Source organism: Polistes canadensis, unplaced genomic scaffold, assembly GCF_001313835.1.
Source record: "Polistes canadensis isolate GaletaPanama2010 unplaced genomic scaffold, ASM131383v1 scaffold_19, whole genome shotgun sequence".
Lineage (NCBI taxonomy): Eukaryota > Metazoa > Arthropoda > Insecta > Hymenoptera > Vespidae > Polistes > Polistes canadensis.
The window spans coordinates 740,747-754,875 of record NW_014569566.1 but is presented as its reverse complement, the minus strand read 5'-3'; the positions used below and the strand labels follow the sequence as shown (position 1 = coordinate 754,875).

The following is a 14,129-nucleotide window of genomic DNA, read 5'->3' as shown; positions in this document are numbered from 1 at the left end:
TATATGTGTATGTGTATTATGTACCCACAAACAGTGATGCGCAGTGGTATTTATTATAGCTCTAAATTGTGACACGAATGTGCTGAATTCCATGATGAGGTAACACTTGTCTCTTACTTGTACTTAGTTTATATCAAATTATGCAGTCGTACGCTCATAGAATTAATCTTATTGCGAATTAATTTTTCAGAAAAATTATCATTCAATATTAATCTAAACTGTTGTTAGTTAGTAGTTTGCTTGCTTGCTTGTTTGTTGGTTTTCTTTTTTTTCCTTTCTTTCTTTTAATAATGTCATACAGATTGATAATAACTCATTCCCTCCCCCTCCCCGGAAAGGGGAAAAGAAAAAAAGAAAAAAAAAATTATTAATAATAATAATAATAATAATAATAATAAGAAGAAGAAGAAGAAGAAGAATTAAAGTTAACATTCAACGTCACAAGTTCCACGAAGGTATAGTGTAAATATCGCCGTACAGTCCCAAAGATAGATTATTATTAGTATACTTTTTTTCTTTTCAATTGCGTTGTGTAATTTTTTTTTCTTTTTTTTCGTTTTTTTATTTTTCTTTTTTTTTTAAATGGACGTGAAGTTTTTTTTTCTCTCCCTAAAAAGTGTGTATGTGTGAGCGAGAATGGGGGCCAAAATCTGTTCCTCGAAATGTGTTCCTCAAAATCTCTTATATTTTTTTTTTTTTCTTTTTTAATTAAGCCTTATCAATCTACTCTTCTCTCGTAAAGGACGATCGTGTGTAAAAAACTGTGGAAAAAGTCTTAACTATGTTTCCCGTAAGATTTGTTTGTTTGTTTTTTTTTTTTCTAAAAAAATCTCGATGCCATTAAGCATGTGTGCATTTTTTATATTATCCTTGTATATTAACGCATATACACACACGCACGCACACATACACACACATATATAAACGTATAAGTATATCGGGATGAAAGAAAAATTTGTATCCGTGCTTCTAAAATCGTATCTAATAATTCTCCCGACGTAATTTATTTATTTATTTTTTTGTTTACTATTATTATTATTTTTATTGTTTACGTATTTTAAATTTAAAAAGCGTCCGCGCGCACTATTACATTTTTTTTTTTTCCACGTTTTTTTTCTTCTTTTTTCCTCTTTTTTTGTTTGTTTTGTTTTTTTTTTTTTTTTTGTTTTTTAAGGAACATGAGTTTAGCACAGTCTGTAAAATATAATAATAAATTATCATGATATTTTTTGTTTGTTTCGTTTATCGTACAGTAAAAGTGTATGCTTATTACATGTGTCGGTTTATTTGTTTTGTTATTTTGTTTATTTGTTTGTTTGTTTGTTATTTTCCTTCGGTTCTTATAAAATACAGTTTAGAGATATGTACACAGTAAAAAGCTTAAAATCGAAGGAGGATTAAACTTTGTATTTTTTTTCTTTCGAGAATATTATTATGCTAGATTTGGGACTGCCCGGATTATAATTATAATGATTATTGATTCACTTAACAAATGTGTGTAATTGTATTTTTGTTGTTGTTGTTATTATTATTATTTCTCACTAGTTGCCAAAAAATCATCATCATCATCATCATCATCATCATCATCATCATCATCATCATCATCATCATTATCATCGGAGAGAGACAGTTTTCTTTTTTTTGTATTATTTTGTTTTTGTTTTTTTTTCTAAAAGAGAAAGGGGGAGGAGAGCAATGATACATAATTGCAATAATTACAGTGGTCTTATCACAGAACATGTATGGCATTAATCATCCTCTCGCATTATTTGTTTTTAAATGTGTTAATGGTATTTATATATATATATATAATAATAATATGGTATTATATTTTATAATCATCGTACTTTAAAAAACGAGATTTACGGATTTATAAAACTAAAATCGGGAGGATCGGGAAGCCAGTACAGTACTCTAACACGATGATGATAATATTTCTTTCTTATTTTTTTTTTTTTGACGTTGGTTGCCCATAATTCGATTTTTTCAAATTTATCATTTTGTTCTTAATAGTAACAAGCGCGACGTTAGTTACTTTATAGTTTGACAAAATAATCGATGACGAAAAGGATGTTACATTGTTAAGAATTATTTTCATTTGCACGCAAAATTAAAAAGAAAATTAATCAAATGCAAAATGGACATTAATACATTTATCGTTAAAAATGAACGGTCTCTTCTCTATTGTGCGTTAGACGCATAACACACATTTATTAAACGTGATTCTTTTTTCAATTTTAATTTCCAAAATAAAATTAATTCGTACCCTAATCATTTCGATCGACTTTTGTATCCTTTTGGTTTTTACAGCCACCCCCAACCCCTCAACCCCACCCCCAAAAGAATAAGACCAACCGGAAAAGGACAAAATTTACAACGTTTGTTTCGAAACTGCATGATTTTTTTTTTGCAATTATTCGATGATGATAATAACAATAATAATAATAATAATAATAATAATTTGTTAGAAAAGAAAAAACAATTGATAATTTCGATATTATAATTGACTAAATTTTATTTTATACAATGTTCAATTTATCTTCGAGTACGTTTGTTTCGTTTCTTTTAATTTATTTTTTTGCTTTAACCACCTCTCTCCTCTTTCGTTAATAATAATTAGAATAATGATATCTAATTAAATTCGTATCTTCTCTTATCGATGCTTTTAATAACATTGTTATTTTTTTGTTTTGTTTTTTTTTTGTGTTTTTCTTTTTTTAATTAATACACGTATAATTCTTGGGAACATGTACGACATAGACATTTGTTATTTGTTTCTTTTTCTTTTATAATAATCAACATAGGACTTTGATAAATTATGGACAACCTTAAATTTAATACAGCAATAATAATAATAATAAAAATAATAATAATTAATAATAATAATCAAAAAAATCTATCACTTTAGCTACTATGCAATACTTGAGAAAACAAAACAAACTGTGCCTAATTGTTGTGGAAACAAGGAGGGCAGGGGGGAAAAGAAAAAAAACGAACAGAGAAGAAAAAGAAAAAATATAGACAGATAGAAAGAGAGGAAAATTAAATCGTAAAACTAAAAAATATCTAGGAAACGACTACAAAATTTAATCCAAAAAAGAAAATAGATTATCTTTTTATCCAAGAAGAAGAAGAACATATACATATGCGTATAAGAATATACGCAAAACAGAAAGGAAAAGAAAAAAAGAAACAAAAGAACAAAAAAGAAAGAAAAATAATTACAAAGGGGCGTATACAGCACAGATTGCGTAGTATTAATAGTAATCATAGTAGTGTAACTGCTGATTAATAATAATAATAATAATAATAATAATAATAATAATAATAATAGTAATCGTATGTGTTTAAGGAGAAAGAGATCATAAAAAACGCTAACTAGAATCATTTATCCGTAAAATGGAAGAGAATTCCAATTCTACTTTCCTTCCATCCTTCCGTCTTATCTTTCTTATATTCTTGACGTTTAACGTATTAAACTAATAAAAAAAAAATATATATATATATATAATATTAATAATAATAATAATAATAATAATAATAATAATAATAACTATATCGCGTCAAATCGGACAGGTAGAGGCAGGCAGGAAGGGATGGAGCATTATTTTGATCCTTTTAGAGAGAAAGAATGGAAAAATAAAGACAAAGGAGCAAAAATAATCTTTCGAATAAAGTTATTTTATCTTTTTTTTTTGGAGAGAGGAAGTAGTAATGGTGGTGTTGGTGATGGTGGTGGTTATGGTAATCGCAAACGTCTATTACAACTCTTCTCCTTCCGCGTGTATAGTATTTAAGAATTTTTATGGTCGAATAACAACAAGTCGACGCAATTTTTTGTTCGCTGTTTGTCATTTGTTAGTTTTGTTTGTTTGTATCTATGTCCAACTTCATGAAGGTTATTTTGGTTGGTTCTTTCTCTTAAATCCTCTCCTTTACTTTAATTTACGTTTCTTTCTTTTTATCGTTCATTTACCTTTCGTTTTCAATCCTTCTCTCATTTTTTCTTCCTTTCTTACTTACTTATTCAATTTCATGTTCTCTCACTCATTCATATCACTTATATTCCATTCATTCATCATATATGCCTTATGCATTCATTCAAATCTCTTCTTATACATTCTTTGTATCCTTCATTCTCTCTGACTGCATTTTTATCTTTTCTTTTGTCTCTCTCTACCTTCCTCTTCCTTTCTTTCAGATGAGGAAGAAAAAGCAAAATTATTGATAAAAGATCTACAAACAAAGAGAAAAAGAGAGAGAGAGAGAGAGAGAGAGGTAGAGAGAGAGAGAGAGTGAGTTGTAAAACCGATGGCGAAAAAAAGAATTGTGATCGATCGAAATATTTGTTCTTAACACAATTCGTGCCTACGGATTATTTTTTTTTTTTTAATCATCATCGTCGTATATTTAAAACAACGTCCAGACGTTTTTAGAAACTGGAGAAGGTAGTAGAAGTAATAGTAGTAGGAGTAATAGTAGTGTAGTAGTAATAGTATAGTAGTATAGTAGTGTAGTAGTAGTAGTAGTAGTAGTAATTGGCTTCGTTCGTGAGAATATACCGTTCATCGCATAATCGAAAATGCACGGTAAAAAAAATCCCCCGAACATTTACGATGAAGATTACGATGACGACAATGATGACGCGATGATGATGAAGACAACGATGACACAACGATGATGCCAAGGATGATGATGTTGTTGTTGACAGGGAAGAAAGATTGTTGCAAAATAATCCTTCGATATAATATTCCTCTTGCTTTTTCTTCTCTCATCCACTCGTTATTTTTAATACTTCATCATCGCCTATCGAGTTTTTTTTTTTTTTTTACGTTCATCATCGTCCAATAAAGAAGTACATTTAAACTTTATTTTAATCTTTTTTTTCTTTTTGTTTGTTTGTTTAATTAATCACTGTCTTTCTAACAAGAAGAAATAGAAGTAGAAGAAGAAGACGCGCACACGCACACTATTATCACTGACACCAAATTCAGAATGAATGAGCGTAAGACGATAAACCCTCCCTCCCTCTTAGCCCACCATTCCTTCAAACACATCCTCCCCTCTCTTTTTCTAAGAGACGACGACGACGACGACGACGACGATGACAGCGGCAATTTTTATTTTTCTCTTCTCACACAACGAATATATGTTATATATGTACGTGTATTTTGTGTGTGTGTGTGTGTGTTGGTGGGTATGGTATTATTTAAGTTTTTGTTTTTTTTTTTTTCTTGTGTTTGTATTTTGTTGCATTATATATCGCGTCGTTAAAGTTGGACCAGTAGTTGTTGTGTTAGCTGCCGCACACTAGGAAACATTTATTTAGCGCACTACTTCGTTATCATCACTGTACACAAAAGTCATGAAGGATGTAGAAGTGGTGGGGGCGATGTGGATGTTGTGCCCGGAGTAAGGGGTGATTGCTTTCAGCTCTGTTTAACTCGTTTCCTTGGTGGTCCGATAGGTGGAATTTGTTGAGTTGCTAACGCACGGAAGGCTTCGGCTATCAGATGCGGATGGGAATTTACCATTGACTTAAATCCCGACGTATCCATCACATCTGTCGCGTGTCTAAACATTCCAAAAAGTTAACAAAATTAAAATAATTACTCTAATATTATGAAGATTCCTATAATACATTTTAATTGTCTAAATGTTGTACATTAATTATTGCTAAATTAATCATTCATAATTTGATGTATAATAAAATTGACAAAATATTTTTAGTGTCTCTAACGTTGATGATTCCTATTTAAAAAAAAAAAAATAAGTCATATTTAACGTATATATTATATATCATGTATTTTTCGAGATCAAAGTAAACTTACGTATTTATGAAATCTATGGCTTGCGCTTTAAGTTGATCAGCACTATGAAGATCGGCGAGTATGAGGATGTCTGCTGCATTGTCAATTGCTAAACTCCCGCAGAGTGCTTCCTCGCACATTACCTTTAGCCTTTCTAACGCATACTTATCCGCGGCAGCTAAAAGATCGTCCGCCATTTTTTCAAGATTCGATGCTTTACCGGTGTATATAAATCGTAACATCTCTCGCAATACTTCTTGTTCGACGTCCGTTATGTCGACGCGATTTTGTTTCCTCTCTTCCATCTCGTGTTCGAACATCGCCGAAAATACAGGACTTCGTGCTGAAAAATAAGAAATAAAACAAAAATATAAATAAATAAATAAATAACAATTTTCTAACACTTCTCTCTCTCTCTCTCTCTCTCTCTCTAGAACATATTTATGAAATAGTAGTAGGTGAATGATTGATGATCGTCGTATCTATGAATATAACGATTGAATAATTTACAAAAGTGTCTATGAAATATTTCGTCAATGATTCATCATAACGTATCTATAAATAAAACGATTCAACGATCTGAAACGTGTCGTCTCTACGGTGTAGTTCGTCAATGATTCAGTACCCTGTTTCCTATGGTCAAGTTAATCAATTATTAAAACTTTGACACATTGACAAACTATACATTCGTATACACGACAATTTTAAATCATTTATTGGTTTATTGGTTTATGAATGATTCTTTGGTGTCTTCCTATCATCCTCTTCTACGGGAATGGATGTTTTATTTTTTAACTCACCAGCGAGAATGGCTTTGTGCGCCTGGAATTCCCTTCCGCAAACTGTCAGCGTAACGTCGCTGAATTTTTGGTTCTCAAATAAAAGACCAAGATCGTCGGGTAGCCGACAGTCCGGTACTTTGAACTGTATCGTGTTACTTTGTCCGGAAATGTTAACACTGTCTGCTACAACACTGACCTAAAATGATAACAATAATAATATCGTTAATGTTATTTTTATCTTAATAATCGTTGTTCGATAAAACAAGTATGATAATTAACATACAAAGGTATATACCTCACAGAATATCGTGAGTTTATCGTCTGGCAAAAGCCCATTGGCCTCATCCAATAGAAAATCTCTCCTAATGAACTTTTTAAAGCCCCAATCTTTACCCTGAACGAACCTGTATGCTCGTTGACTCTCTGTAAACATAAATTAAATGGATTATTTTTTTGTTTTACGAGATTCTTTTACTATCTCCTAATCGGTAGGAATTGTTTTTGTTTGTTTGTTTCGTTATAGATCGTGCATTTAAAAATAAACTTTGTTCAAAAATCTTTCAAATATCCTATTCGATTAACAATTATTTTGTTCGACTTACCCATTGCTTTGGTTTCTTCCCTTTTGGCATTAAGAATAGAAAATTTGAACTTTGCCCTGACTTCTGATTTATTGCAGGAAACAAGAAGGAGGTACAGGGACAGGTAGTCTTTGCTCTCCTCGTCCAGTCCCTTAGGGTTTACTCTTAGGCACCTAAAAAGAATTAATTAATGTCAAATAAATTAAAGTTTAATTAATTTTATTCTCGTTAAAAGAAATCCCTTTTACCATTTCAATTTGTCGTTGGCTCCCGCCGAGAAGGTGGACGACTTGAGTACTTCTCCCATTTCTTCGCGGCAGAAGCTGAAGTTATTTATCGTCCACATGTAGCTGAATTTGACCACCTTCACCTGTGCACACAAGACCTTCAAATGCGACACCACGTCAGAGTCTATCTCGTGGAATCTAAACTTAATCTAATTATTCGTTTATTTTATATGCGCGCGTGAAATCAAAAAAAAAAAAGGAAATCAAAATATTCACGCAGATAAACGAGTACTATGATACACGTTCGTACATTCGCTTATTATTATTATTATTATTATTATTATTTGAATTTGATATTCAAATATGGCGCGCGAAGATTTAACGGAATTGCAAACGTTACGGGGATAGGGGGCGTGACAGAGGAAAGATAAAATGGAGATAACAGAGGTGAGATAGGCGGCCCCCAAAGTACACAGATCATCATACAGCTGGACGGATATAACTATATCAAGACTGTCCTTGAGTTCGAGTGAACAAGCTACGAAGTACTACAAGTATTAACACGTGTTGGGTGGAGGAATAAGTCAGGGTCGAAGAATCAAATTTCATTTCGGTTTTTTGCTTACGTAATTATATTTGTGATAAGTAGAATCATCTATAGTCTTTATCTTTGTTAAATGCTTGTTCTCGAAGATACGATAAGATGAACTATTTATTACTCCGAAAGAAATTAATTCTTTTAATTAAGCTTATGTGTGTTTCTCAACATCAATGATATACATTTTTTAACACAAATAATAAATAAGGTTCTAATTGAATATATGAGAAATAATTTTAAAGAAAAAAAAAAAGAATAACTATTTACAAATTATTTTAATTCCATCGTGTTGCTCGTCGATAAGAAAGAGTTCTTTATTGACGACGAGTAAATGGACGCCATTTTTTAAATCCAATGACAATGACGGTACTTTCAAGAAAATTAAAGTAAAAAAACAAACAAAAGTAAAGAAAAAAATAGAATAAAAGCATAGTTGTTTAAACGGTAAACGTGCACGTTTTAGAGATATGTATTAGAGGGGGAAAAAAATGCATGGCAACAAGGTGACGAAGCAAAGGGAACGCCTAAGGGAAAAGAAGAAGAGTTGGAGAATAAGAATAAGAATAAGAAGACGAGGTCGAGCCCCCAGATGTCAATGATCTCTGACGTCATTTGTGTGCACGACCTTGGTGAACGAAACTAAGCCCAGAGCCAAATCTATCTTTCTAGATAGTTCCTTTAGTGATGACCTCGCATGCTCTATTGCTGGCATACGATACGAAGATAGTTTAAATCGAATTTAAAGGGGGATTTTCCAAGTTTCATTATTGCATACTTCTTGTTATTATATGAAATAAATACTTCAAGAAAGATTTAATAAATGAAATAACGATAAGTATTATATATATAACAATTAATCATAGTAATGATAAATACGAGAACAACTTTCCAACAACTTGCAACTTATTTTAATGTCTTCTTCTATTTTTGTTTTTATAAAAACAAGATAATGTTTAAAAGGTTTTAGACAGAGTAATACAAAAAAAAAAAACAAAGGGAGAAAAGTTTATAATACCAATATCTTTTCTCTTAGAATATCTTAAAGACAATATAAGTTAAAGAGACACAATGGTGACTCGTTAAAGAGCCTCAATATACGTTCTCTAATATATTCACTGCTTGTATTTCTGCAAGTTAAAATAGATTACTACTTAAAGAGAAAATTTCACGACGAAGAGACGAAATAACCAAAAATGAATCGTGAATTGTAAGATAATAAAAAGATTGTATTTAAATCATTTTAACAAGCGTTGCGAGTTAGGCCTCGATAGGATTGTTTTTTTCGTTTCCTTAACCACCCGTACATTTTGGTGATATATAAGGAGACGTTAAAATACGGTATGCGTTAAAGCAGGTGGGTTGTTCAGAGAAAGAGAGAAAGAAGAAGAAAATGAAAGAAGAGGGGGGATCATCGGTCGTCGGCCTATGAAGTCGTTCAACCCAACAACAACGTCGAGGAAGACTCGATCTGATGCTACAACACACGCTCGGCAAGCATGATGCCGATCGGCCTTGAATCAGCCGTGCCCGTTTACGGGAACACACCATACAACAACAGTGTGTTTGTTGTACCACTGTTGGTTGTGCCGTATTATCGTGTCGTGTTGTTTTGCCTTGCCCCGCTGTGTGCCCGTGGGTTCAACCACCACCAACCCAACCCAACCAACTTTTCTATTCACTTCCGGTAGGATCTTCTCGTGGACAAGCTGTCCGAGCTCTTTCTCTCTCTCTTTCAACTTAAGTTAAACTATCATCTAAGATCTTTCGAATCCTTAAACGATCATTGCTTTCAAACATTTTGTTCAATTTATTTATTTTGATATTATATTTTCTTCTTTAAATAACAAAAATTAATATTTCGTGTTATTAAGATTGTCATATTTTGTACAAGTGAAAAAATAATATTACGCGGTGATATTAGGGTGAATTCAATAGTTCGCGTGCGTTTTTTAAAATTAATATTTTCCAAAGTAAATATTATAAAAAAATACAATTCATTGTGTGCAGTTTATAACACAATAAACGTACGAATTTTTGGTTTACCCTAATTCGTTTGGTATCCTATCTTTTTGAGATGCATTTACTTTTTTGGATTAATATTATATAATATTTTCTTTCTATACTGTTGATTCTGTGTTAGGATTTTTATAAATGAAAGAGACTCGAACTGATAGCAGTAAAAATACTTTTTCTAGATATATATATATATATATATACATTAGACAAGTATTAGATATTTGAAAAGAGAAAAAAGATATTGTATCACGTTCGTTAACTTGAAATTTTCACTTCGGAAAAGATAATTATAGAGAGACAGTAAAATCACAGGATTAAAAGAGGAATGAATGAGAACGACAGAAGAGAAAATAATTTTGGCCGATGATATAATCGTGTGACCGTTTCGCGTCGAACGGCCTTGAACCCGGAATACCCGTTCGAACGNAAAAAAAAAAAAGAGAACGACAGAAGAGAAAATAATTTTGGCCGATGATATAATCGTGTGACCGTTTCGCGTCGAACGGCCTTGAACCCGGAATACCCGTTCGAACGATGAACCTTGACTGGATGGAATAAGAGATAAAGAAGTTGCGTGCATATTTAATGTTCTTATGAACAAATGTGAAAAAGAAAAGGTTCCACAATTTATTTGTTTCGCGAATACTTAAAGAACAACTGTTCAAACAATTGGTACAATTTAAAAAAAAAACACTAAGAGTATTATTTTATATTATTTATAGAGAGAGAGAGAGAGAGAGAGAGAGAGAGAGAAAGATAAATGAAAAAAAAAGAAAAAGAAAAAAGTCATTTCAACGAGTTTATACTATTCGAAATGGCGGAAGTTTAAAAGGGTTATGGTGGTGTGGTTTTTGTATCGTGAGTACTCCACCCGCTCCCCCTCCTCCCTCCGATCTCCCCCCCGTTTCTCCCCCAGTCGGATAGTTAGTTCCGTGGTTGGCGAATTTTCACGGTGAACTCAGCAAACGTTTCCTCGTTCGGGTCGAAGAATCCGAATGAGAGAGGAAAGGAGAAAAAGAGATAGAGAAAGAGAGAGAAAGAGAAACGAGATATCTAGTTGCAGGTCGTTCACATCGTGAGGGGACGAGCAGTAAAAATAGAACGAGAGTACCAGGAGCGCGTGTACTCTCTTCGCGAACCAAGAAGAAATTACTATACGACGAGAAGATGACGAAGATGATGACAACGATAACAATAACAATAATCATACGTAGGACACGCCAACGAGAATCTAATCTCATTGCTTAACTATTGAAAATAATCATCATAATATTCCATAAACATTGATCGAATTCAATTTCGTTAGATTTTAATAATCGAGAACAAAGCTAAGGGATTAACGATTTGTTTGTTTGTTTGTTTTTTTTCATTTTTTTTTTTTTAACTATATTTCAATCGGAACGATTTTTCCTCTTCATCATCCGTTCGTTTTATTTTATATCTGTATTCCTGTGACAGTGATACGCCAATGGTAGAGTCAGACTGTCGATAAGGTAGATACCCTCAGATCGACGTTGTTATTCTCAAACGGTGTCTCGTGTAAAATTGATGACGTATGTACGCGTACGATATTGTTCGTTAACCTCTTTTAATTGAAAAGGACGATTCGAAAGGAATATTATTTCAATCTTATTTATCGGACGATATAGAATTAACGCGTCATATTGTCTTGTACACTTATTGTTATTTCTATCGGTTAAATGTATATTTACAAATATAAATTCGGGTAAATAATATTTTCGCAATTATGAGAAGAAAATATCTCAAATGATTACAAGATGGCGGACGGTTTGGATTATTTTCAAAGCGTAATTATATTTCTTTCTACACATTGCGATTTAATATTAAATCTAAAAAGAGATTGTTCGCATTCGTTTAATTTATTTATAAGTTTAATCGGACTTATATAAATAAAAAAAAAAAAAATTAAACGAATACAATCAGTATCTCTCTCTTTCTTTCTTTCTTTCTCTGTCCTTTGACTACGTGTATATTTGTTAGACATGATCTCAACACAACAGAGAGGAATCTAGAATGAACGAACGGGACATACGATCGTCGTCGATTAGTCGGTCGTCTTGGAAACGGACACTGTGTTCAGTACAGCTTGGGTTTAAAACACAATGGGCATGTTGTTGTACGTACCTGTGTGTAACACCAATTCTCGGCAACAGGGGTGTTCACTTCCGGCGGTGGTGGGCTCGGAACGCGGCTTACTGCCATACTACTGCTGCTGTGCAAATTCGAGCTGACTCGCGAGGTTTGGGGTGCACAGTCGTTCACCGCAAGCCTGTGAAACAAAAAAGAAAAGGAAAAAATAGAAATAAAAAAACAATGTTGCATAAGTAGAAAAAGAAAAGAAACGAATAAAAAAGACACCATCGATCGAAATCATTCGTCAACGGTTAAAATGTATTTGTACGTTAATTTAAACAAATCCTTTTTTTTTTATTTTTCGTTTAAATGACGATATAAAAAAAAGAAAAAGAAATTAAAATCATGTTTAATAATAAGTTGTGTATTAAAGATAAATCTAAATAACGTGTAACCTGAACGATCGAATAATGGCAATGACGACGATGACGATTAGAGAAGAAATAAGACAAATAATAATAAACAAATCAAAATTATAAGAATTTATCGATGATATTAATAAATAAATCGGTATGATTAAAACAAAATAATCTACGAATGAGTCCATTTTTATATATCGTCGAATAATTTTCTGCGAAGAAATATCGATGAACCGATGTCGACGATCATCTGTGGTGATCGAGAATGAGACTTGAACCGAATACATATACGGGAGGGACACCACGAAACAGATGTGTCAGAGAGAAAGGAATAGGGATGGGTAAGGAGTGAGAAAGAGGGATGGATTGATAGAAATAAGGGGAACCATACGATATAAGAAGAAGAGCAACGACTACTAACACTCTCGGTATAGGCAAAAACAGCAAACACAAACGCAAAAGCAGAAGGGTTCCTCACATGGCGGGGCTTGTGCTATGGTAAAAAAAAAAGTATAGTTAATAGGATAGGAATGGATTGCTTATCGTACCCTTATGTATATGCATGATGGGTGGTACGTATGTATATACACGAGTATATATGTGTGTGTGCGCGCGCACGAGAGTTTCATGACAAGTGGAAGAGTGGGGATAGATGTGGAAGTGTATGCATGGTGGTGGGGATAGGACAGTGGGGGTGGTAATGGTGGTGGTGGTGGCGCTGTAGTTCCCTACACGAGGAAAAGAGAGGGGGGCAATAAAAGTGGGAGAGTGAAAGAAAGAGGAATTGAAAGAGTACGAGAAAGAGAGAAAGAGAAAGAGAAAAAGAAAAAGAGAGAGAAGGAAGAAGGGTATGCAGGGCACGCGATATGGCAAGCTCTCACGTGTGGCACAAGTACGGAACTACTACGGAAAACATCGAAGCCCACGACGACGGTGAGTCCAAGAGAGTACATTAGCCTCGCAGGTTCATCGGACCCCTGGTGTTGTTGGTTCTCTTCTTTTCTTCATTTCCGTTTTTATTACCTCTTCCTTCACGATCGTTTCCCCCCTTTTCTTAACCCCGTCTCTCCTCTCCTCTCCTCTCTTCTTTATTTTATCTCTTTTTGGTTTATTCTCTTATTTTTTATTTCACAATTGTTAGACATTAATATGTTTTAAATGATCGATTATTGACACCTAATAAGAAATATCAAAATCATGATAATAATATTTAATTGTTTCTTTTTTATATATCAGGAAAATGAAAGTAATTATCGAAAGTGTAAATGAAGGTACGAAGAATGTTAACTACATTCAGGATGATGGGTCTTATCTCGTCTAATAATTTTATTAAAGCATTTTAACTTTAAATTTAAATTCAAATTAAATAAATTAGAGACAGTTTAATATTTTATCAATTCTTTCATTCAAGTTTTCAAGTAAAAAACTATTGATTTTGTTACCTTTGTACAGTCAATATACTGCAGCCTTTTAAATTTCATTCAATGGACAGAATAAACTTATTATTTAATTCAACAAGACATGTTTTTGATAAACAGGTAAAATATATCATTATAATAAATTAAATAAATTTGCTTAATTCCTTTAATTAATTTAATTTAA

General features: G+C 32.6%; 1 protein-coding gene across 5 annotated transcripts in view; it reads right to left on the bottom strand.

Moving 5' to 3' along the window:
* Positions 1-4,785: 4,785 nt before the first annotated feature.
* Positions 4,786-14,129, bottom strand: part of LOC106793838 (protein roadkill) — a 24,179-nt gene continuing 14,835 nt past the window's right edge. For 2 of the 5 annotated variants that reach the window (XM_014761071.1, XM_014761076.1), the window contains exons 2-8: positions 12,160-12,304; positions 7,422-7,558; positions 7,195-7,346; positions 6,876-7,015; positions 6,611-6,788; positions 5,832-6,153; positions 4,786-5,574 (exon numbers count right to left, since the gene is read on the bottom strand). In XM_014761071.1, coding sequence (XP_014616557.1) covers positions 5,430-5,574; positions 5,832-6,153; positions 6,611-6,788; positions 6,876-7,015; positions 7,195-7,346; positions 7,422-7,558; positions 12,160-12,304 — 1,219 coding nt within the window. In that variant the 3' untranslated portion in view covers positions 4,786-5,429. The remainder of the gene's footprint in view (positions 5,575-5,831; positions 6,154-6,610; positions 6,789-6,875; positions 7,016-7,194; positions 7,347-7,421; positions 7,559-12,159; positions 12,305-14,129) is intronic. The other 3 variants (XM_014761072.1, XM_014761073.1, XM_014761074.1) reach the window with 3 other exon arrangements.